This window comes from Melozone crissalis, unplaced genomic scaffold (genome assembly GCF_028551555.1).
Source record: "Melozone crissalis strain CALT ecotype California unplaced genomic scaffold, PUWL_Pcris_2 ptg000033l_1, whole genome shotgun sequence".
Lineage (NCBI taxonomy): Eukaryota > Metazoa > Chordata > Aves > Passeriformes > Passerellidae > Melozone > Melozone crissalis.
This window is the reverse complement of record NW_026535811.1, coordinates 895,917-921,038: the sequence shown is the minus strand read 5'-3', so window position 1 is coordinate 921,038 and position 25,122 is coordinate 895,917. Positions and strand designations below refer to the sequence as shown.

The 25,122-nt window shown below is 46.4% G+C and overlaps 2 protein-coding genes across 7 annotated transcripts in view; both read left to right on the top strand.

Annotated features, from left to right (window-relative positions):
• ST8SIA1 (ST8 alpha-N-acetyl-neuraminide alpha-2,8-sialyltransferase 1) overlaps positions 1–25,122 on the top strand; it is a 317,230-nt gene that overhangs the window by 156,113 nt on the left and 135,995 nt on the right. The window lies entirely within an intron of this gene.
• Positions 1–25,122, top strand: part of PRR5 (proline rich 5) — a 58,136-nt gene that overhangs the window by 24,527 nt on the left and 8,487 nt on the right. For 5 of the 6 annotated variants that reach the window (XM_054282165.1, XM_054282163.1, XM_054282166.1 and 2 more), the window contains exons 3-8: positions 1,492–1,605; positions 8,962–9,042; positions 10,255–10,303; positions 10,960–11,017; positions 14,310–14,401; positions 16,192–16,332. In XM_054282165.1, the coding sequence (XP_054138140.1) occupies positions 1,502–1,605; positions 8,962–9,042; positions 10,255–10,303; positions 10,960–11,017; positions 14,310–14,401; positions 16,192–16,332 (525 nt within the window). In that variant the 5' untranslated portion in view covers positions 1,492–1,501. Of the gene's footprint in view, positions 1–1,474; positions 1,606–8,961; positions 9,043–10,254; positions 10,304–10,959; positions 11,018–14,309; positions 14,402–16,191; positions 16,333–25,122 lie in introns of those variants that run through there. The other variant, XM_054282162.1, reaches the window with a different exon arrangement.

The following is a 25,122-nucleotide window of genomic DNA, read 5'->3' as shown; positions in this document are numbered from 1 at the left end:
AAACTGGCACAAGGTAAAAATATATTTATTTCTCTAAGTCGTTCTGCAGTTGGTCCCCATGGAGCTAACACCAAATTCAAATTTTGGAAGTAAATATTTATATGAAATAATCTTATCTGACCTCAATTGAATAGTGAGAGGAATTTTTTTTTACTAAAACATGTCAGTATATGATGCACATGGGGCAGATCTCTCTGTGAGAAATTGAGTTTTCCTGTATTGTAAGCTTTGTCTTGTTATTTGGACACCAAATCTGGTTATAGCCTGAATCTGGACAACAGGCTATCACAGATGAAAAGGGTAAGGGGAAAACAGAAAGAAAAAAAAAAAGCAAAGGCTGGGTTCTTGTATTGCAGCCCCTTTGCAGTGAGTGCAGGTTACTCTGCAAGCAGCCTTTGTGGCTTTTACCAGACCGTTTGCAGATCAGAGCAGTAGCCACAGAAGAGCCATTCTGATGTTCTGGCTCCATCTGTTCAAGCTTTCCCAAAGGTGAGCCAGGCACTCCTGGGTTTGGAACGGAGCTGCAAGTGAGTGACAGTGAACTAAGCATGGGCTGGAGTCTGGTGGCAGCACATCCTTCAGCTGCAGTCAGAGAGAGATTTTCCCTTTGGAGATAAGACACACGGGGCTTTTGTAGAAACACAGTGTGCCCCACGTCGTGCAGCTGTTAGCACAATTTAAAATAAAACCAGTAAAAGGCAGAGAAAGGCAAAGCGTCTGGCTGTCGTGTGGGCCACCAAGAATTCCTGCAAATGCTAAAGCCCAGCCCATCACTTTTCATTCGGCAGTTACATTGCTGGTGAGTCCTCTGTGCGAGGCTCTGAGCCAGAGCAGCCTCTGAGGGTGTGGATGTGTGAGTGTGAGCATTCAGTGTCCTAACGTGGCCAGGCACAGGAGTTACGAAACTTCACAGTAAAGTCTCAGTGCGTCAGTGCTGGTTCTTAGGTTTGCTGGTTTGGTTTGCTTTTGTTCCTGTCCGTGGCCCTGCAGTTTTGTTTCCATTTATGAGCGCAGGAAGAGGGGGAGAGGTTGGGAAGCACTGCAGGAGCCCCCCAGGCTGCTGGAGGAACCGAGCAGTTGCTGTGACAGGTGGAGCAGCGCAGTGCTGAGGGAGATTCCTGGGACACCGCAGGGAAGGGAAGGGAAGGGAAGCCTTCGTGCTGGGGCAGCTGCGGTTACAGGGGCCTCTTCAGTGCGCTGTGGCAGCAGCCAGAAGTTTGACTTATTTCTTGAAAGGACCGGAGAAATGATTAACCACAGTTGGTGACGTCAGAGTTGATCTGATTAAAGGTTTGTTTTCTTGCTGGCAGAGGTGTGCTCCGTAGAGACCGGTTCTCTCTTCTTTCTTTTGGAAGTTTGTTTTTGCCCAGCAGCCGGAGGGAACCGCTCGCGCTGCGCCGCTGCGCCAGCCGCGTGTGCGTGCGTGTGAACAGGATGGCGTGTGCGTAGCTGCCGCACGCACACACCTCTGACCATGAGGACTCTTCGCAGGTTGAAGTTCATGAGTTCGCCCAGCCTCAGTGACCTGGGCAAGAGAGAGCAGGCAGCCTTGGACGAGCGGGGGACGCAGCAGCGCCGGGCCTGCTCCAACGCCGCCTGGAACAGGTAAGGGCACGCTGGGCTGGCTCCGGCAGGGGGATTGGAGTGCAGGGAACTGCTCCGAGGGCTGCAGGGGGATTGGAGTGCGAGGGGCTGCTCCGAGGGCTGCAGGCTGGCTGCCTGGCTCCTGACATGCTCCGTGCCCCATGCTCCGGCAGGGGGATTGGAGTGCGAGGGGCTGCTCCCTGGGCTGCTCCCTGGGCTGCAGGCTGGCTGCCCGCCCAGATAAACACTGGAGTGCCTTTTTCCCCGTGCTCTTAATCTTTCTCTAAAGGCTTATAACAAACAGGGGTCCCTGCCTTCCCTTCGGCCTTTGTGGCAACAACTTGTTTCATAGGGTCCAGCTACAAACGTACCTTTCTGTCTATCTAGATATTCTCATTCAAAGTTTATTTGGCTTAGGTTTTATTTTTTTTTAAGTTACATACTTTTTATCTGCATATCTATGGCTGTCGCTGGTAGTTGATACACTTAGGACAAAGTCTGCTAAGTTTACTCATGCTAGTACAAATAGATCTATGCATGTGTGTATGTACACATGCGAGCAACTACACTTTGGACAGGGAAAAAAAGCCCTGGTTGTTTACTTTATTGTATTTATACATTTTAATCCTGTGGCTGTTTTACAAGAAAACCTATGCAAACATATTGTGAATCTATCAATCAGTTCAGCTATTCAGAAAGTCCATTTTGGTGACAGTCTTAAAAGATGAATCATTAGGAATTAAATTCTTAGGTGATTTTTGAAAATGAAATGTCACCTCCTGGATCATGGCTTGGAAAGTGCCATCTGTAGTATTTTATAAGTGTAAGGTGGTTCAACTGTAGGAAGAAAAATACCAGTGAACTACAGACAAATTTGCTAAAATTCTGAGAAAAATAAAATATATTAAGTAGCATACCTTCTGTCCTTCTCACCACTTGATTTGTGGTTTCATGTCTGTATTAAGAATTAGTTGCTTGATGCCAACAGTGCACTAAACTCTGAAACTGTGCTGGTCACCAAAGAGACTGATTTTCCTCTCAAGTATCATGCTGTTTGTGTGACCCTGAGTTGTAGCTGATGTGCAGATGGATGGTGGTGGTAGTTCAAGGATAGATTGGGCCATCCTGAGTTGTGCCAGCTGGGACTTCATTTGGCCAGTTGCCCCAGGGGAGGCAGCAGGGAGTACGAGACTCCTGGGAGGGGATCAGGGTGGCAGAACAGAGTCCCCAGAGCCTTTTTGCGATGGTGTGCTGACAGCTTTTGCTGGCAGAGCTTGGTTTTTCCAGGCTTTGCATGTGGGGAGGGAGCTGTGGAGGCCGCTGTGAATGGAGAGCAGGTCAGGCACCCAGCTTGCTGGGAGGCACAGAGTTCCAGGCCTGGGCCTGCTGGCACTCAAACTAGAGGATTTCCCTAGCTGGGATGCGTTTGCTAGCAGGCAGGAGTTTGTAACTTTTAATTTTCACTGCAGACATGAGCGGGGTCACTGCACGGGCAAAGGGAAGGCCCTTGGTTTCTTGTTTAACAGGGCAAGGCTTTCTTCTGAGTGAAAGAGTGAGGGTAATTCTTCTTTCAGGCTCAGAATGACTTGTGTCATCTGTTGCTGTTAAGAAACTCAGATATTTTACAGACTGAAACACTGGGTCTTTGTCATGAGGAAGACCAGGTCTTAAATGACACTGAATTAGATGGATTAGGAAATGATCTACTGTACCTTTTGCCTATAACCAGTGCATGTCCATCTTGACAAATATAGCAGGGTCTAGTCTTGAGGGAACCTGTGTTCATCTCTCCTGGGGACACTGATGTTCCTGGACATCCAAAGTTTGACTCACCAGAAATCTGGTCTGGCTTTTTTAAATCTTGGGCTGTGGAATTTCTTCTCTGTTTCTGCTGCAAAATTGAAACAATCCAACATGGGACACTTTGCATACTTTGGTTTACAGAAGTATTTTTCCTTCCCAATGAAATGATTGCTTGTATTGTTTTATTCTGTGTAAGCATAACAGCCTGCTGATCAGGGAAGGCCAGCTGCACCAGCAGAGCTCTCCCTTCTCTCCAGGGCTGGCTGTTCTATATTAACATGTCTGCTGTGTTCTTGCCTGGTGTTAGCAGCTGTGCCTGGGTGTGGCACGTGTGTATCTGCTGTTCAAAGAGCCTTTGATCGAGTCTGAGAGAGCTGAGCGGGGAGAGTGGAGGCGCAGCACGCAGCAGGTTCGGCCCCACACGAACAGATCCTGTGCTGGAAGGCAGATCGGCAGGCAGAGCAGGGATGCTGCCCTGGCCATGCAGGGGCTGGGAAGCTGAGGTGCTGCTCGTGGGCTCTGTGCTGTGCAGCACAGCAGCTCTGTCCCTGCTGCTCGTGGGCTCTGTGCTGTGCAGCACAGCAGCTCTGTCCCTGCTGCTCGTGGGCTCTGTCTCTCACAGCACAGCAGCTCTGTCCCTGCTGCTCGTGGGCTCTGTGCTGTGCAGCACAGCAGCTCTGTCCCTGCTGCTCGTGGGCTCTGTGCTGTGCAGCACAGCAGCTCTGTCCCTGCTGCTCGTGGGCTCTGTCCCTCACAGCACAGCAGCTCTGTCCCTGCTGCTCGTGGGCTCTGTCTCTCACAGCACAGCAGCTCTGTCCCTGCTGCTCGTGGGCTCTGTCTCTCACAGCACAGCAGCTCTGTCCCTGCTGCGCGTGGGCTCTGTGCTGTGCAGCACAGCAGCTCTGTCCCTGCTGCTCGTGGGCTCTGTCCCTCACAGCACAGCAGCTCTGTCCCTGCTGCTCGTGGGCTCTGTCCCTCACAGCACAGCAGCTCTGTCCCTGCTGCTCGTGGGCTCTGTCTCTCACAGCACAGCAGCTCTGTCCCTGCTGCTCGTGGGCTCTGTCTCTCACAGCACAGCAGCTCTGTCCCTGTGCATGTTTCCAGAGGGGTGCATGCATGGCTGCCCCTCTGCACTCGCTGTGTGGCCACCATGGTCCAGTGGTGTCCCCTGCCCTGCCTCTGCCCCCTTCACAGCAGTCCCAGCTCAGGCTGAATTCTCATACCTGAGGATTATTTCTGCATTTGCACATCAGGGCAGGACAGCGTGAAAGAGCCAGATTCAGCCTGCTGGGGGAGCAAGGAAGGTCACTTTGTCCCTGAGTGCTTTTCTTCACGTCTGAACTACAATGCAGTGATGCTTCTCAGTACTGTAACATCAAAGGGCATTTAGTGCCAAGCTGCTGCCTGCTGTTAGGCAAACGAGATTTTGTATCATGGCTTTTCAGAGCCTGCTTTCCCGTGGACCCTGGATCTGTGCAGCAAACCCTGACGGTGCAGTTCACTAGCAGCCAATGGCAACATAGCGGAACAATTTACTGAATTACAGCTCACACAATTTGCATTTCACTAAAATAGTTCAGATTTTTTTCACTAGCCCTGTCTTCAGTTCTTGTTCTCCCCCTCAGCCCCATTTCTGCTTCAGGGAAGAAATGAAGGCTGAATGCTGACTGAACCAGTTGGGCTGCGAAACGCGGGGTTTAATCCTGGGCTCACACACCAGGGGCCCGGTGAGGCCGGATAAATCACGGCAGGGTGTTTGTTCTGACTGAGCCAGCACACGCTGCCTTGTGCTCTGGGAAAGCCTCTAGCCAAAGGCTCTCAGATCCTCTTGGATGTAAGAAAATATGGGAAATTCACAGAGACATGAAGGCGTAGGAGATAGCAAAGGAAAGGTGAAGAAAACAGGTAAGTTTCTTGTGACATCAGTGAGATCAGCAGTAAATCCCAGGGGACGTACCATACCTGGAAGGATTTTATGGCCTGGGCTAATTTTTTACAGGGTTGTAATCAGCACAACAACTTCCTGTAAAATAACTTTTACAGCCATAAAAACCATATTTCGTCTCATCATTTAAGATTAATGTTTTTTCAGATCACAAGAAGACTTTTCCAGTGGAGAAAATATTCCAGATCAGCATATTTTTCTCTTTCTTCCGTTATTCAGTTTTTATTTAGAAATATTTTAAAATATTTCTGCCTCCCTGAGGATAATCTTTTTTTCCCCTGACCCTTTATTTGAAGCCCTGTGTGGAGTGTTTGGCCCACTGTGTGCATGGGGGGCAGACAGAAATCTCACTGTGGGGTGGGAGGGAGAGCAGGGCTGGTGAAGGAGACTTCAAGAAGGTTTTGATGCAAGTATATCAGGTTAATTATTGTTAATTAGCTGTTTATGTAACTGTGAAGAGGAAATCTGTCCTAACTAATGTAGTCCCTTTTGAAAGCAAAAATGTTGTCTTTAACTGCCTGGTAGTCAGAGGGTGTGATTATTCACACAGCATTGTTTTTTCTCCTGGACTTCACCTGGAGCTCTGGGAAGGGCAGAATCTGCAAGCACTGCATAAAAAATCAGGGTGATATTTTACCTGTGCTGTTTGCACACAAAGGCTGTGGCTGCTGTAGAGAACTGAAATGATCTGTGTGATGTGTGATATGGAGTATCAACATTGGCCAGTGCTGCTGCTTTGCCAGGAAATGCCCAGCTGGGAGGGCCATGGCCATGGCTGAAACACACACAAGATGAGGACTTAAAGAACTTGCAAGCTCAGCTTTGGAGTAGTTCCTCATCTCTGGCCAGGCTGAGTCTGACCTGCAGAAAACTGCTTTAATCCCAGTAGTTTTTCCTTCTTGGCTTCCAGATGTCAGTGAAAGAACAGCTCTGGGTGGTACTGGAGGGAGCCAGCCTCCCACCCCAGAGGTGTCTGGATGGACAAACAGCAGCTCAGGAGAAATGTCTGTTTTGGTGGTGATGATGGACAAACAGCAGCTCAAGAGAAATGTCTGTTTTGGTGGTGATGAGCTCTGGAGGCAGCAGCCTATAATTGATAATACTGTGTAAATATCAGAATAATCCACCCCGCCCTGCGCACCTGGACCCTGTTGGGCTGGCTGGGGGTGCCATCAGCAAGCACCCAGCTCTGTGCTTCAGGGATCTGCACCTTCCAGTTCCCTTCATGGTGAGGCCAGTGGTGGGGAAGGTCTGTGCTGTGTGTGCTGGAGCTGCCATTCCCCACGTGTTGGTCAGCTGGAGCCACCCCGTCCTCTGGAGTTCAGTCCAACATGCAATGAGCTGTCTTTTGGATGAGATGAAGTTTCTCGGGCTGCTGAGTTGGTTCTTGTGGCTGTGAGGGCTGCCTTGGGTGTTGGCAGTTTGCTTTGGCAATCTGTAGTGGGATGGATCAGTGCAGTACATTGCTGGAGCCATCTGACATTTTGTTACTCTAAAGGCAACCCCCAAAAAGGGTCTCTCCAGTTTCCACCTCCTGATTTCCCCTCCTCCAGCGAGCCTGCTCTGTGGAGGTTTTGGGCTCTATTGGACTCTGTTTTGTTTCCTGCAGCGCCGTGTTCCTGTGCACACACCCTTACACACACAGCAGGCACTCACAGCAATATTAGTGCATGAGGGCACTCATTATTAATTAACCCATTTAACACCATTAGCTATGGACTCTTGTTTCCTGCAGTGCCATGTTCTGTGCACACACACACACACACCCCACAGGAGGCACACAGGAGGTGCTCACAGCGATATTAGTGCTCGAGGGCACCCATTAACAACTCATTAACACCATTATCTGTTGGACACTGTTTCCTGCAGTGCCATGTTCTGTGCACACACACACACACAAAGCAAGTACACAGGAGGTGCTCACAGCAATATTAGTGCATGAAGGCACTCATTATTAACTTCCATGTTGTGAAAGAGTTAGAGAACAGAGTTTACAGGCATTTTCCATTCAGGTTAACTACTGCAGTATAAGTTTCATTGTGTACATCACTGCCTTAAGCCTCAGTGAAAGCTGGTTGCAGGCACAGGTTAAGCCATCCACCCACCTCAAGCATCTTGCAGGACTGCTGTGTGTAAGCAGCAGCTCAGATTTTCTTTACACCAAAAGGTTGAACCATTCCCACCAAACCTTTTAAAGCAATCACTTGTTATAGAAACCTCTTGATTTAATCAGGGTCTAGGTCTGTTTTATTTCACTAGTTTAAGATAACTAGGAAGATTTAAGCAAACTTTTCATTATCCGTGCACAAACTGAGGCCACAGCAGCATCCCACATAAGCTGCAGGCTGGGGGTGTATCCTGCACCTTCCATACCAGCACTGCTGTCTGTGATGAGAAGGAAAGGCAGGTGGTCAGATAATGAGGCCAGGGCTTGTTTTCCAGAAAAGGATCTTGTCCCTCACTACAAGGGACATCAGGGCAGATTGAAAGTTCACTGTTAGGATGTTTTATGTAGATGCTGTTCTGCTATACAGACAATAAGTTAAATGCTCACAACCTGTCCCTTTTAATTCTGGTTAAAAAAGCTTGCTCTCTCTTATATCTTTGAGGAATAATGATGGACCTCTTAAGTTGGGGAAAGAAGACCTCTCTCTCATTTAGAAAGGGGTGCCAGAGGGAAAGACAGGGAGCACGTTGCCTTTTAGGAGAGATACTGAGTCATTCTTCCCTGCAGAAGTCTGGCAGGCAACATTGCAGAGTTCATTTCTGAATCAGAAGAGTGTGTAAGGACTGCTTGTTTTATTCACTGCATTGATCTTATTTTCCATATTACTCATAATGTTAAAATACCCACGTCACTTCACTGTGTACCAGACATTTATCTGCTGATTTTCAGGTAATTGTAAATTGAGTGTGTCTGTGTGAGCCAGCCAAAATAATCTGGGTTAGATCGTGGATGTTATCTGTGCTTGTGGGTGTAGGGGGAGGGAGGGACTGCTGCGGCACAGTCGTGTGTGAGGCCCTGGAAGCATCTTCAGAGGAACAAAAGAGAGAAGAGGACAGTGGTTCTTATTTCTGGCTACGTCTGTGTTTCCCCACAGCTGTTCAGGCCCTTCACTGCCACTTGCAGTTTCCTTCCTCCTCAGGTGAAGCTGGCTGAGCTTTTCTCATAGTGCATCTCTTTGCTGTTGTGTGCCTGGGGACAGCTAGGGAGCTGTCCTAGCATGGGCCTGGGGAAGGGTAACGTGGGCACTGGCATTGCCAAGGGAGTCCCTGCTGCTGCCTGGCACAGCTCCTGCAGGGACAGCCCCTTGCAGTGGGAGTACTTGAAAATAAATACTTGCAGTACTTAAAAATACTGGCCTAAGTTTTTGAAATTGCTGATTTCAGATGTTCAGCTGTTGAAGCCACTGAGCTGGAACAAATCAAAAGGAGCTGATTTTCAAAGTTGTTATCTATCCTCTAGGCAGTAATTTCCTTTTAGGCATCTGGGATAGGGGGAGTACCAGAAGTCATCTATGACTTTTAAAAGGACCTGAAGTGTCTAGACAGAAATGCTGGGATAATTGTGGAGTTGTTACCTTCTCAAATCATGCTGGGCACTAATGACTCTTCATGTCCTCTTTCAGCATCCACAATGGAGTGATAGCAGTGTTCCAGCGCAAGGGTCTGCCAGACCATGAGCTCTACAACCTCAATGAAGGAGTCAGGTAAGAGCCTGGGGCTGCAGGGCCTTCTCAGCCAGTGCTCAGTGCTGCGTGCCAGCCCTGGCACCTACAGCTGCTGCAGAGGGTTCAGGTTTGTCCCAGTGCCAGTTGTGCCCAGCACAGTCACAGCTGCTGCTGCTGCAGAGGGTTCAGGTTTGTCCCAGTGCCAGTTTGTCTGCAACAGATTAACTGTAGGCCAGTGAGATGTATGATGGGAACTTTCTTCCCTTTAAAAAAAAGTGAAATTTCTACCATTTGAGTTATTTAAGTTACAGTTGAAAAGAAAATATACCAAGATATAAGCTGATATCTGGATTTACAACACTTCACATTTTACTACTTTTTCAGCACTTATTATTACTTACCCAACCCTCTCACTGGCAAGGGCAAAGCAGCAGACTTCCTTATGGAAATTTGTCCAATGCTTTATAAAATAAATGGTGGGAAAGAATCTGCACTTACAAAAGACAGCTTATTATGTTCCCTAGCTGTCCCCAGATATGATCCTCAGTTATTCCCTTTCCCTTACTGCTTATTGCTGCTCTGGCTGGGCACTGGAGGCAGACACTCCAGTATATTCCCCAGAATACACAGATATTCTGGCTTCATCTGTCTCTGTCTGATTCCCAGTCTGGTTCCTTTCATTGTGGAAATATCTTCAGAAAAGTCCAGCCAGATGATACAGGGCCTGTGTTTGCTCTTCTTGAAATGAAAATAAACTCACTCTTCAGTTATTTCTTACATGGCTGGTGAGAAAATGACATACAAGGAGTAGCTTTTGTAGGTTGTCTGTCAGTCAGCCTGATCCATCAATCATGCTGAGTTACTTGCTGGAATAATGGTTAGTCAGTGTTATTACTGTAAGTGCCTTTAGGATTGTTCAGCTTTATCTGACTGACAAAAAAGGTACTTCTGGACTGACATTGCTTGGCCCAGTGCATTTCCCTTAATGTGCTCATCTGTTGCTGAGGGGCAGAAGAGAAAAAAATTTCTGCTGATGTGTCAGACAAATATAATCTGGTATGAACCAACAAACAGACAGAAATGTGCCCAAATTTTGCTTTAATTTACTTGGCTATAAACCCTGCACCACAGTGATGCTTGGTGACATTGTTGAGTTGAATTTATTGCAGCATCTCATTTGGCTGAACATGCAAGCTGACTAGAAATGCACTGATGGAAACCATGATTCTTTTTTTGCTCTTTTTAATACAGGCAATTACTGAAAACAGAGCTGGGATCATTTTTCACTGAGTATCTGCAGGTAGGCCTGTGTTTTCTTTATTTAAAGACAACTCTGTTTTATGCTACTGAGAACAATAATTTTACCCACTCTAAATGATGACCTGGAGACCCTTGAAAGCATTCAGAGATGTCCAGTGACTCCTCTGTGGTTTTGAAATGAACGGATTAACGAGATTGGGATTTTGTATACACACGGATAGTTAGACAGGGAAAGCCCACCCTACCACATGTTTCTGTAGGTCACTGCTGTCTTTCTTTTGGTTTCAGACCTTGGTTTTTAGCTTAAAATAGAAGTCCTTGAGTAAACCAGGGAAGTTCATTGCAATAGAGTTACTAGGAAAGACTTTTGGAAGTCAGTACCACTGTCTGTTGAAGCAATATTCTTTCTGCTTCTCTAAGTACATGTTTTGTAGGTCAGGCATTTGAAGTTCGAGAAGCACTTGATACTGCACAAAATACATCCTTTGTCCTAAAAACAGCAGGTGATCATAGCAGAATTTCACAAGGGTCCCAAGTGAGTTAAATAAGATGGACACAGCAAGTGCTCTTTGATGATTAATTTTTAAAATAAAAGACCCCCTTCACTGTCTAAAGTTAAGAATGAACAAAATGTGGAATATGATGGCTGTAGGGAAGTACAGGATTGAGTAAATGTAGTGTGTGTTTTATTTACAGAATCAGCTGCTCACAAAAGGCATGGTGATCCTAAGGGACAAGATCTGGTTTTATGAAGGTAACTTGGATTTTAGCATGGCTATGTGTGTCACAGGTGTTTTAGCAAATGCATTCTGGAGACACTGGCATGCTCTTCATCTCTGTTCCTGGCACTGCGGGTCAGTGTGTCTCAGTCCATTCCTCAATCCGTTCCTCAGTCCATTCTCTCCACTCTGTTCCTGTGGGTCAGCATGTCTCAGTCCATCCCTCAATCCATGCTCTCCACTCTGTTCCTGTGGGTCAGCATGTCTCAGTCCATCCCTCAATCCATGCTCTCCACTCTGTTCCTGTGGGTCAGCATGTCTCAGTCCATTCCTCAGTCCATTTCTCAATCCATGCTCTCCACTCTGTTCCTGTGGGTCAGCATGTCTCAGTCCATCCCTCAATCCATGCTCTCCACTCTGTTCCTGGTACTGTGGGTCAGCGTGTCTCAGTCCATTCCTCAGTCCATTCCTCAATCCATTCTCTCCATTCTTTTCCTGTGGGTCAGCATGTCTCAGTCCATCCCTCAATCCATTCTCTCCACTCTGTTCCTGTGGGTCAGCATGTCTCAGTCCATCCCTCAATCCATGCTCTCCACTCTGTTCCTGGCACTGTGGGTCAGCATCCGTGCTCTCCCCTCTGTTCCTGTGGGTTACCATGTTTCAGTCCATCCCTCAGTCCATTCCTCAATCCATGCTCTCCACTCTGTTCCTGGCACTGTGGGTCAGCGTGTCTCAGTCCATCCCTCAGTCCATTCCTCAATCCATGCTCTCCACTCTGTTCCTGGCACTGTGGGTCAGCATGTCTCAGTCCATTCCTCAGTCCATTTCTCAATCCATGCTCTCCACTCTGTTCCTGTGGGTCAGCGTGTCTCAGTCCATTCCTCAATCCATTCTCTCCATTCTTTTCCTGTGGGTCAGCATGTCTCAGTCCATCCCTCAATCCATTCTCTCCACTCTGTTCCTGGCACTGTGGGTCAGCATCCGTGCTCTCCCCTCTGTTCCTGTGGGTTACCATGTCTCAGTCCATCCCTCAGTCCATTTCTCAATCCATGCTCTCCGCTCTGTTCCTGGCACTGCAGGTCAGCGTGTCTCAGTCCATCCCTGCAGTCTGCTGTTGGGCCCTGCCCTGGTGCTCTCATTAACCTTTTCAAAGGAGAGGTGCTTGCCCAGAGCAGCACAGAGGGAGTCAGGGAAGGATTGTCTCCAGCAAGGACGCCTCCGTCTCCTTCAGTGACATCCCGCTCAGGAGAAGTGAAAATAGACCCCTCCCAATTCCTTGTGTCTCCTCCCAGGCCCTCACTGCGGGGTGGGAGAGGAACAGAAAAGGCCTTGGCTCTGTGCACACCCTGCCCAGCAATAACTGAAACATCCCTGTGTCATCAGCACTGTTCCAGCCCCTGCCAGCTCCTGGGAAGAAACTGATCCCAGCCAAAACCAGCACATGTTTATTATTACTGTTACTACTACTGCCACCATTGTTATTATTACTAGTACTACTACTGTTACAGCTGCAAGAAATCTTTTCATTGGTCTCCTGCTGTATTTCATTAAAACTAATGAAAAACAGATTTTTTTTAAAATGTTTTAAAAATTAAAACAGAACACCCTTTTCAGTCTTGTGCAGGATGGAGAGAACTCCTGCCTGGTGGTGCTGAAAAACAATCTTGGTGTGTTCCACAAGCCAGCAGCTGGTGGAACACAGTATAGCATGATGATCCATATCTGTCACTGAAAGCACTTAGAGTCATCAGCAAGGAAATCATTCAGGAGCTGCAGATTCACCACAGCTGATGTTATTCATCATGTGCTTGAGGTAGAGGTATCAAGTATCCCATAGCGAAGACTGGCTAACTCTGAGTGCAGTCACCAGTGTCAGTGCTTTCATGCAGAATTGCTTTGTGATATGTGTGTAATTCTGGACAAAATACTCCCTGGATGAGGCTCCAAGTAATGCTCTAATACAAAAATTGAGAATAGCATCACGTTCTGACACCAATAGCAATATTGATTGATTGCTACTGAATTTGCTTCCTGGTAAGTCCTATTGTCTTGTCTGAATAGGTCAGGATCTCTGATGTCTTCTCCTCCATAACACTTGCTGGTGGAGGTGCAGGCATTGCTCTGCTCTCACAGCTGGCTTGGGGTCACAGGCATGGTAGAGAGCTTGTCCAGGGTCACATGGGCCCTTTTGGGGAACGGGGATCTGAAGCCAGAGCCCACCTGTTGAACCATATCTCCTCTGTGGATCTTGGCTCCTGCGTTTGCCTCTGTGTTGTGTAAAATGTTCTGTGAGGAGCTCAATATCCAGCTTGGTTGTACAGCCTGGCCAGAGCTTCTCCAGATTCTGCTGGGGAGGATTCCAGGTGGCTGCAGCTGGGGAAGGACATGGAGGTGGCCTTGTTGTGAGGATGCCAGGACATGGAGGGGGCCTTGTTGTGAGGATTGGGAAGGAATGGACATGGAGGGGGCCTTGTTGTGAGGATTGGGAAGGAATGGACATGGAGGGGGCCTTGTTGTGAGGATTGGGAAGGAATGGACATGGAGGGGGCCTTGTTGTGAGGATTGGGAAGGAATGGGTTGGAGGTGGCCTTGTGATGAGGGCTGTGGGGAACTCTCCCCATAGCAAATTCTAACTGCATTGCATGAAAGTGAGAGTAAAAATTATAGCCCTAACACGATCGTTCTTTCCATGGACTTGGGTGAGTTTTTCTGTGGAAGTGAGAAGGGAACAGTGGAAAAACTGCAAGGGATCAGTTTGGGAGGATGTTTACAGAGCATCTCCACTGAGTGTGGTTTGCTCTGCTGCCCCGCCGCAGTAGAGAGGATGCTATTTAGGAGGATGCAGTTTGAGAGGATGCCATTTGGGAGGAGGCAGTTTGGGAGGATGCTTTACAGAGCATCTCCACAGGATGTGCTTTGCTCTGCTGCCCTGGAGTTGAAAGGCAGGAGGGAGCACAGTGGGGTGAGTTCCTCTGCAGGAATGCTCCCACACCTACTCTGCTGTGCTCTCCCCCTGCTCCCCTCCACAGTCCTGTCCAGCAAGTGTTACTGCAAGAGGAAGGTGTAACCTGGGCCATTACTCTTCATTCTTCACAGGGTTCTCCTGAGTCACCTCAGACTCTGAGTTTATTAAGAATATTAGGTGAGTCACCTGGAAAGACACAAATATGGAAGGATCCGATACACCACTGTGGAAAACTAACAAGTAGCTGCTGCATGGTTTATCCTAGCATATAGCAGGGTCACATTGTTTCCTGCACGTTTTACTTTTTGCAGCCATCTGATTACAACCAAAACTCTTCACTAGTTTGTTTTGTGTTTTTGCAGGGCAGAAGCTACTGGATACCTTAGCTGAAACCTGGGATTTTTTCTTCAGTGATGTCCTGCCCATGCTGCAGGCTATTTTCTATCCTGTGCAGGTGAAAAAAATACTGTGTTATCATAGAATCTTAGAAAACTGGAAAAAGCAGCTTTACAGGTTCATCAGCAGATTGATGCAATCCTTCAGTCTCTCTCCTTGGGCCAGCCTCCAGTGCAGCTGTTCTGTTTAGCCATGTCATACAAATAAGTTACTTATGTGCGTGGTTTGAGGTGCTCAGATGGAAAAGATGAAGGGGAACTTGGAAAATAAAAGCAGAGTGCAGAGAGGCTGGTTAGTCCATCTGCCAATCACACTAAAAGTCAAAAAATGTCATGAATGATAAACTGAAGTGTTGCAGAGTGGAATAAATGGAGTTGTGTTGACTTAAATATATGCATTTCCTTCTCTGCACTGTGAATTTTGTCCTAGAAGTATCTCCATTTTTGAAAAGGAATTGTGTTTCTGAGATCAGATTCTCTGCTATGGTAAGTGGACAGCAAAAGTCAGTGGAGTTTGATGAGCACAGATTTTGAGTGCAGTAATTTTAAATACACAATAGGTGCTTGATCTTCTAATGCAGTGATAGCCAGAGAGTATTGTTTGTCACTGAAGTCTCAAGGAAATCTGTACCACACAGGTGCCAGTGATGTTTGCAGTTGTGCATAGATGCCTACAGGTTTTTGTGGGAACTGGGTGCCCGAATATATCAAGGGAAACTTGAGAAACCTTCTCCCATTTGTTCAAGTGGACTTTATGGCTCAAATGATTACCCAGATGTAAACGATATTACTGTTTGCATCTTCAGACAGTCACAGCTGTGAAGTCTGAATTAAACTCTGTTGTGTATCTGAGGCCTTTGACAATATTTCAGTAACACAAGTCTTATCCCCTGTCAGATGGAAATAATTACTTGAATTTCCAAAGGAACCTTGAGGATTTAAGAATCCTAAGTCTCATGTAAATTCAAATAGATCTTGTTGCCCATGTTCTGACATTTCTTCCAAAAGCCCAATTGGTGCTTATGTGCTCTTGTAAATTCTATTCATTAGCAACTGAAGCTGATATGGGACCTTCTTTACTTCAGTGTAAATAATTTAGGAAGTGAGAAGGAATGGGTTGGGTCAGGCTTATTTATTCCAGACTTAAGTCAACCCCAGTTGAACACCAAAGCTGCCATAGGTACAGCCAAGTATAGCCAAGGAAAAACCCCTCATGGCAGAGAGAGAAAGTTTCACAGCTCTGCATGAGCCCTGCAGACAGAGCTGGAGTTGTGTTGTGCAGCTGGAGTCCTCCTCAGTGAGCAGGCATTGCTGAACCAAAGACAGATGGCTTTGAAAACGCAGCAGCAAACTTCAGCTCTGCTCCTGCTTTATAGTGAATCTCTCAAACTGTACAGAGAGGAGCATCCACAGCTGGGCTGAGTCAGGATTCCTGCCAAATTTGGAGAGAGTAAACAGGGAATATTCAAAATCTTACAAAATAATGGAAATTCAACCAACTTGCAGTTGTGCCTCTGCCTCTTTTTTTAACTTATGATACATTTAATTTGTGACGAACTGTTAAAATACAAAATATTCCTATCTCATGCAGCTCCCATCCCACCCCAGCCCTTCATCCTTAGCACGTGCAGTCAGACACAGTCACATCTGTAGAGTTCATTGGTGCCAAATCAAATTTACTGTGCAGCCTTGGGGGCTGCTCTCTGTCCTTTGGGATGTTTCCTTCATGTTTCATTTGGGTTTGCCATTCCTGTAATCCCTCAGGAGTGGAGGAAGGAGTTTGAACAGAGAATTTTGGAACTCATTTCACACTGCTTATAATCTGTCTTACTGTCTTTGTGTTTCCAAGGGAAAGGAGCCCTCTGTTCGGCAGTTGGCTCTTCTGCACTTTAGGAATATAATCACCCTCAATATCAAATTGGAGGATGCATTATCCCGTTCCAGAGCCAGAGTTCCACCCTCTATTATTCAGATGCTGCTCATACTTCAGGTAAATTGGTTACTTTTCTCAGCCTGTCTTTCTCTACTGCATTGCTGAAGTCTTCTTAAACAGTCTATGATTTTGCTCATTCATTGGAAATATCCTACCCAGAGTGCCAGAGCTTCTGTGCTACCATGGTCATAATATCTAAATCCTAATATTCTAGTACCCAAATATCCCAATGTCTAGTGTCTAAAAAATCTTATTAGCCTAATATCTTAATTATCCAATTGTTTAATAGTAATAATGTACTCTATGTTAATATGTCATCTAGTATAGAATATCTAATAATAATGTGACATATAATGGTGTAATAAAATAATAATTGTAATAATTAAACTATCAAATATCTTAAAGTAGGGACATAAGATCAAAAGAGTGTGAGAGTACAGGCTTGTTTTGCAACTAGGCCCTGAAACATGAAGCTTTGCAAGCTGGCAGGTGTGTGGTGATGCCATGGTTTCCATTGGATGCTCTGTGTTGCTGTACTAGCAGCTCAGCGTATGGAGGGTCACATCTGGAACAGGCATCAAGTGAATATGCAATTCGTGCAGCAATGGTTGAATCCTGGGAACCACATTCTATCAAAACTGATGATATAAAAACATTAGGACCAGATACTGGTATTTGACTTCAGTGTTAGATTTTTTTCTCTCTGTGTAGTAGAAGGAGAAGCAAAATTAGAAAATCCAGGCAAAAGGCAATTTTAAGGTATTTTTACTTGCTTAATTAAATAAAAGCATGAGGTATAATGTGGAGAAAAGGAATGAGGCAGAAGGGAAAGAGAGAACCAGGGATGGATTTTTAAAGGGTGAGGGAATTGAGATTTTCATGACTTCTGATTTTTTTATAAATCTTTCTTTGCTCTTCATCCCGGTATGAATTAGTTCTGTATCCAAAATTGTTTTGAAGAGCAAGATAATCTAATGAGGCCAATTTTGAAAATGAAGGAAAGGAGCAAGATTCTGTCTGCTGGATCAAGAAATGGGATTTCAGCTCTCAGAGGAATCAGTGATATCTCAGTGTCCATTTGTTGAAGCGTTCAATGGTGTGTTTAGCCTGATTGTCTCAGGAAAAACATCCTTATCATGTAGGAATGTCTGCTTGGTCTTGTCTCCCTTCTCATTGCCCCCATCTTCCAGAAGCTTCTGGAAACTGCTGGCTGATTGTGACACAGTGACAGCAGTTTGGGTCTCATGGAGACTGGTGTCTGGAGAGAGGAGAGGAGCCCCAGGGCGAAGCTGGAGCATGGACCTAAATGTGTAATGAGGCATCAGGGGATTGACAGGGACTGAGCCGTGAGCCCAGCTGCCTTAGCAGACCTCAGGGACTGCACACAGGGCAGTGCCAGTGCAGAAACCTTCTTCAGGGGGGTGGTCTGAGGCCTCAGCCCCTCTGAGGTGTGTTAGCAGACACCAGGGACTGCACACAGGGCAGTGCCAGTGCAAAACCCTTCCTCACAGGAACATGGTCTGAGGCCTCAGCCCCTCTGAGGTGTGAGGTGAACTGCCCCTTCTCCATCAGCCTTCAGCAGCTGACAGCTCTGAAAGCTTCCTGTGATTATTTAGGAGTCTGTGCTGGCTGGGCAGGATCTGGCTTTGAGTGGATTCAGTGCTGGGCTGGCAGCTGAGCTCCATCCTGATTTCTTCTTTGCAAATCTGCTTTCTTCAGCAACCCCAAGTGTTGACACCGTGGATGCCCAGTTTAGGGCAAAGGGTCACATCCATTCTTGTTGCAAAGCTCTTCATGGAAATCAATAACCAAGTGAGAGGGAATTTGCCCCTGGGTGTTTATTTCTGCATACTTTGCCTATGGTTCCATGGTGGGGATGGTGGAAGTCTTTTCTTGGCAATAGCTCTGCTAATCTTGTGGTTTAAAACCTAATGGGAATTGTGGGAAAAGGTCAGAAGAAAATCTGGGAATTAGCTACTTACATTCTTAGTGGTGTTAGTGAGTAGTTGGAATTCAGAGCAAAGACTTTTTTCTGAACTCAAATGTCATGTTAAACAAAATCAAATTTTATACATTAGTGACATCATGGAATTTTCTCAATGTAGTCGAACTCCATTTGTTAATAAGGCTGGAAGAGAGCAATTCAGCTGTCCAGTGAGCACATGGTGGTCTTGTGGGCTTTGATTTCCCGGACTGAGACATGGTGTCCTGATGGGAATGTTGCCTAATCCTGGTTTGTGACCACTGTGAATAGCTCTGCCATAAGAAACCTGGTGACTGGAGCAGACTCCCATGGATAGGAGATCAGCCAGTGATAGCATCTGGAGCAGGTGTTGAACTTAGTGCTGAGATTGCCTGTTTCTGTCCTGGACAGCCCCGTGCAGCTGTGGGATGTAGGTAAGGAGTAGCTCATGTTCTTAGTGCTGAGATTCCCTGTTTCTGTCCTGGACAGCCCCGTGCAGCTGTGGGATGTAGGTAAGGAGTAGCTCATGTTCTTAGTGCTGAGATTCCCTGTTTCTGTCCTGGACAGCCCCGTGCAGCTGTGGGATGTAGGTAAGGAGTAGCTCATGTTCTTTAAGGCAGCAGCTGTAATGTCAGAGGTTGGAGTGCACCACTCTGTTGGACTGGATTAAGTGGCAGAGCTTTTGGAATTAGTGCAGGGTGCATCTGGTGTTATGTTTTGGCTTCTCAGGGTGCAGGGGAAAAGCGTTACTTTGTCAGGAGAAGACACTTTCCTTATGGGACAGAAATGGAAATTTTTTAAAGAGGAAATGGAACTGCTCCATTTAAAGAAGCAGAGATCAGTTCTCAGGTTAATTATTAGACTTGGGTTCTGCAATTCAATAGAGCTCCTTCTCACCAGGGCTGTAACCTGGTGTAACTACAAACCAGCAATCTTTCAGCAAAGAGAGAACTCTGGGAGGAATAACGTTCATGTTCTGGCAGTCAGGGGTAGCTTTATCAGGGCTTGCAAGAAGAGTGCTTGTATCACTCACACTGTGAGCTGCCAGCACAGCCTGCCTCAGTTGCAGAGCACAAACTGCAATGTTGATCCTCTGTGGCTGCTCACAAGCAGCACAGGCTGCAGTGCCTCCAGGATGCTCCTGTTTGAGCTGCAGGGAGCTCAGGAGCAGAGTCATGGATGAAGGAAGGAAAAGAACTAACCCTGCTTTTCAGCTCTGAATGATGCACAGGAGCTCAGGCTGCTTTAAATGAGGGTACTGGAGAGAGGAGGGGTGAGTGGAGGAAGAGTTTAGAAAAGAACTTTCTGAACCAAAAAGCAAAACTACCACTATCCAACCTGCTTCCCAAAGTATGTTGTCGAAGATTACCCTGGCTGCTGAAACTGGAACATCTTCTCTGCAGGTAACTCTCCTGAGGCCTGAGAAAGCCGAAAGAGAGGAATTAGAGAGTGTTCACCTGCATCTTTCAGTTAACATCAGATTATTTGAATTCACAGAACCTCTTAGGGTGACCTGACATATTTGCACAATATCTCTTGTGCTGAGGGAGGAGGCCTCACAAACATAACACAGTTATCTCTCATGCTGGGGGCTGAGGCCTCACTAAATACAGGCTCTGAAGGAAAAAATGAAACCTGTGGTTTCCTCTGTGGCTCTCTGTGCCTCATTTGAAGTCCCCTGCCCATTGTCTCTCTCTGTTGAGGAAGACAAAATGAGCTGTCCAGTGTGACCTTTTTGTTATTTCTGCAAAGTTCCTTCCATTTTAAAGGAGTGGAAAAGTGCATTGCAGATCTGAGAGTAAAATGCAGAGGGTGCTGTTCTTCCATCCCAGCAGCCACATGAGACACTAAGGACAGCACAGTGGTTAAAAACAAAATAATGTTTGCTATCAGAAAGCTGCAGCTATGGAGGGGCTGTAGCACCCTGATGCCAGTTGTAGTCAGTTCTTTATGGCCACAGGTTTCCACAGCTGGTGAAAGTGCTTTTGGGAAGTTTTCTTACCAAGTCTCTCAGACCTGAAGCATCGGTTGAACAAAGTGGTGTGGGTGTGAGGTTTCCACATGCTTTAATTTATCTTTACATTTGTCTGAGTTCCTGATTTAAAAAACACAAAACGCATCAATCAGTAAATAAATGTATTGTAGACCTTATTTAAATGTAAATCACCATATCAAAAACCTGTACTTTTTCTGGGTGGTGCATAAATTGGGAGGTTTTCTTCCTTCCTGGTGGAAGGGTGGTTTGTTGGTGTTGTTTGCATCATCCCCATGAGGTGTCAGGTAAGAAATCTTGCAGCCGGGACACAAAGGGAAGAGCCCTCTGTGGCTTTGTGTTCACACATGCAGAACTGAGAGTCTGGCCCTCACCATTCACACTGCAGAGTACTTTGAAGGTACATTTAATTTTGTGCATTATTCTCTCTTTTTCTAGTTTGTTTATTGTCTCTATCAGCAAGTGCAGTTTGCAGCAGTTAAATTGACACAAATTTGTTATTGTGGAGTGCATTTGTATTGCTGGGATTTGTAACAAGGCACAGCATCTGATGAGGAGTACTTGTCACATTTGATTTTGAGTTTGTTCATGTTGTCGTGTCTCTAGGGGAGGCTGGGGGCACTGGTGATCACTCCTGACCATTCCTGACTGCTGGGGTTTGTTCAGGAGTAACTCCAACACAGCCCGTGCTTCTGCACCACAGACCCGATAGTTATGCACTCGTGTGCACCCTCCTTGTAACTAAGGACAGGGGAGGACCATTGCCACCTGAAAAGAGGTTTTATTTTCAGATCCAGTACTCTCCAAAACTAGCTCTCAGCATATTTCCAGCACCATGTGTTGTTGCCAGTTTTGTAAACTTAGGCAGTGGAAAAACAGGGAAGCAACATAAAAAGATACAGTTCTCCTTTGATAGATGTGAACCTGTCTCATGCATACCATGTCACAGTAATTTAAATGTGCATCTTGTCCCTCATCTTTAGCAGAAGGATGGGGGGTTTTTTGGTGTTTTATTGAACACAACTATAACTTTATCTGTACCAATTAAACACAATTATTTTTGAAGGCAGTTTGCATTGTCCAGATTCCCTTTGGGTATTACAGTCATGGTGCATTTTAAGAGAACCTCATATTAGGTAAAGAATCAGTTCTGCGAAGGATGCCGGTTACTTAACCAAAGGTGCATCTTTGGGTAGAGTTGGTTAAACTAAAATAAATGTCTTCTGGAATTTGCCTCTAGTGATGAAACCAGTCAGTTAAAACCAGTACAAGTACATTGCTGGGCAAATCCTTAATCCCTACCAAAATAGAGTGAAATCAGTGAAATCATTCTTACCTTGAATTAGCGTGTTGTTGCAGACCCTATGACTTTGTTGAGTGAGAGAAGGAGAAGATTTTAACTAATTGCATTCATCTGTACAGATTCTTTTGTGGACCCATTTGGGCTAGTAGACTAAATCTGGCATAAAAGACAGCACAGAAATTTGAACTGTTGAAAAACTCTGAGCAGGAAGTGTTCCCACAGCGCAAGAATCCTTTGAGTCAGGATGCTTTAACACTATAATTCATGAGTTGTCTACAGGAGGAATAGAAGAAAGTTAATGCAGTATAGTACTGCTGTATAAATGTGTATAATACTGCGGGGTTTGCTCTGCAGGACTGACATCCTGGGCATTGGAGGGGAGAGAGCCCAGTACAAGAGGTGTCCTCCTTCTTGTGTGTGAGTTCCTACAGTGGGTACAAGAGGGAGATCTTTGAGCTTTTCCTCAGAGTGCTGTGCATGGCCACTGGGGATGGAGGGCAGTGAGCAGGAGCCTTGCACTGTGCTGCTGCTGCTGTGCATGGCCACTGGGGATGGAGGGCAGTGAGCAGGAGACTCCCAGGACGATGCAGTGTGCTGCAGTGAGAGCAGCAGCTCCTCTGTGCTAGGGGAAGGCTTCAGCTCTTGGGCAGCACCTGCTGCTCCAAGAACCACTGCGATCCCGTCCAGAGCATGTGCTGGATGGGTTCAGACAACCAAACAGTGCTTAGAGCAAACTAAAGCTGTGCAGAGCTGGCAGCAGCTCCTGAGTCCTCTCCTCAACCAGGTAAACCATAACGTAACTCGCTGCCACAGGTTTGGCTGTGAGCAGTCTGTGATTCTGTCTGGAAGATCGGTGCAAATTGGGTGATCGGCTGTGAAGTTTGTGCATCCATCTCTTCTGAGGAAGATGGAGGGCTGCAGATCTGCATCCTGAATGTGACCCACAGTGTACCTTGGAGCATGTGCTGTGCTGCATGTGGCCAGGACGAGTGACCCACTTGTCTCCAGCTTGTCCCCGTGGTGGTTTCCTGCCTGCCCTGAGGCAGGGCTGGTCAGTGTTACTCAGGTTCCAGAAGGCTGGGATGCAGTCAAGGAGGGATAACAGGTACTCCTGTAAGGGCACTGGTTTCCAAATGCCTCATTCCAAATGCAAGGCTGCTGCTCTCTCTTTGGCCATGCCAAGCAGCACATCGTGCTGTCTGTGTGCTCACCAGGGTATGCAGGCTGCACTGCACCAAAAGCCTCCACCACCAGTGTTGGATGAATCCTGTGTTTTCACAACAGATAGTATTCTGCGTCTGCCTTGTGACTTTTAATTTCAGTTTTCTGTGCGAGCGTCTGGGCAGTGATTGTTATCCAGTGTGTGTCAGATTATCACCATTGCCTGTGTGTCTCTTTCTGTCATATTGAGTTCTCCTTTTCTCCGAGGACTCTGCTGCTTTAAAGCAGAGAATAGTAACATTGCTTGGCTCTGTGCCTGTGTGGTTAGACAGGGCAATGCATGAGGCCAAGACCTCTGCTTTCAGAGCTGAGCCTGGAAATGCCTCTGGCAGTGTTTCCTTTCACAGAGCACCAGGTCAGGATTGTTCCAGCATTTTGTGGTAGACAAGGGTGAGTGCAGCCATCACGGGTGCCTCTGATGTCCCCATGTGGAGGATGCTCCAGCAGACTGAGATCCAGATTGTTTATCTGGCCATGAGCTGAGCCATACACGGTCACTCCTTGTCTGTGGGCAGAGGACTTTGCTCTCTGTTCCATTAAGTTACCAAGAGCGATCATTGCTGAATTACTTTGTTAAATAACCCAGAAGTTTGCCTTTTCCTCTTTTCTTTACCGACTTCAGAAGTTGCAGCAAGCCCCAAGCCATGCTGTGCCTGTTACTGGCAGGGCCTGGGGCTTGGGTCCGCAAGGTCTGCTTTGTTTGTTCCCCTGGGTCTGGAGGAATACAGATTTTATTTATGTTTTATTTTATTCTTTTTTATTTTTTTCATTTAAAAGCTATGGAGCAGTTTATCAGTTGAAGCAGAAGACAATCCTTTGCAGCAATATTACTCATGTACACATGCTGATCAGCTGAAGTGTTAAAGCTCCAGGTGAGTGCTCCAGCCTTTAATCAATGGCCAGTCATTGATTCAGCACATGCACAAGCCTCAGGTGGGCATGAAGTGGCTCCTCCATTGCATCCGGTTTTAGGGTACCTTTAGACAGTAGAGATACTTTCCAATGTATAATTTATTAGGTGAATGGTCTGCTAATAGCCTGTGCTAAAGAGGAATGTGAAAAGCAGTTGGGCAATGCTGCTATTTCTAGGTGCTACAGGTGGTGGGTACTGATAACCAGAACTGGAAAACACAGAACCTGTGACCGTTTATCAGTACTGAGCGAAACCCTGAGTTACTGCTGGTCAGTTAAAAGCTGTTTGGGTGTTCAGTAGTTGTTGATGATGATATTCATGTACAGATGAGTGAGGAGTTACCTGAGGCAGTGTGTATGCAGCTGTTGAGCCACAACTGAAGCAGCCTCTGGTGAAGGTGAATGCAGAGAGGAGCTCAGCAATGATGGGGGCTTGTTATCAAAATAGTTTATGTTTCTGGAAGCTTTACAAGTGAGGTAGCCTGTGCCTACATACAATGTTAATAAGGGCTTAGGGGTATTTTTTTGTCAGAATTTATGTACATTTAAAAACAGCATGTAAAAGGTTAAAGTAATGAACATTGAATATGTTTTAAGATTATCTTTGAGAGGGACCCTTTACATCCTTAAATGCCTGCCTGAGGTCACCTCTGCTTTAGGACTTTTAAAGAAATCCTATATCCAGAAGAAATTCTTCCCTGTTGCAGTGGTGAGGCCTTAGCACGGGTTGCCCAGGGAAGCTGTGGCTGTCCCACCCACGGAATTGTCCAAGGCCGGGCTGGATGGGGTTTGGAACAGCCTGGGACAGTGGAAGGTGTCCCTGCAGGGAATGGCATGGGATGGGATAAGCTTTGACGTCCCTTCCAACCCAAACCATTCTCTGATTCTGTGATTGTACATGCTGAAAAAGGAGGCTGTGGCCTTATGTGCTCAGGTACAAATCCCCCAGATTCTATTATTCTGAACATTCCTGTTTGCTCATTTATTCTTCCCTTTGTGCTTTCGCAAGAAGCCCTTGTGCCCTCAAAAGCTCAGGAGGAGTTTGTAGTTAGTTTATACAATTAAGAGATGGAAATCTGGGCTGTTGGGTGCATCCCTGCTTGCTGGAATGGTTGTGGATGTGGCCTTACAGGGTTTTGTTCCTAAATACAAGAAGAGTTTTATTCCAGTGCCACACTCAAGCGTTGCAGTGGGGCCCGTGCGTGCGGCTGGTCCAGGAGATGGGGCAGTGTCCTCATAAAGGAAACAGAGAAATAACTGTAGGCTTTAGGGATGGGGCCCTTCTAGAGTGCTTGCATGTTTACAACATATAAAAACATGGGGCAATGTGGTCATAAAGTAAATATATAAATAACCTGTAGGCTTTAAGGATGTGGCCCTTCTGGGAGTGCTTGCATGTTTACATATAAAAACCAGTCATGCATAGGCCCCTTTTAATGCATTTGAACTACTACA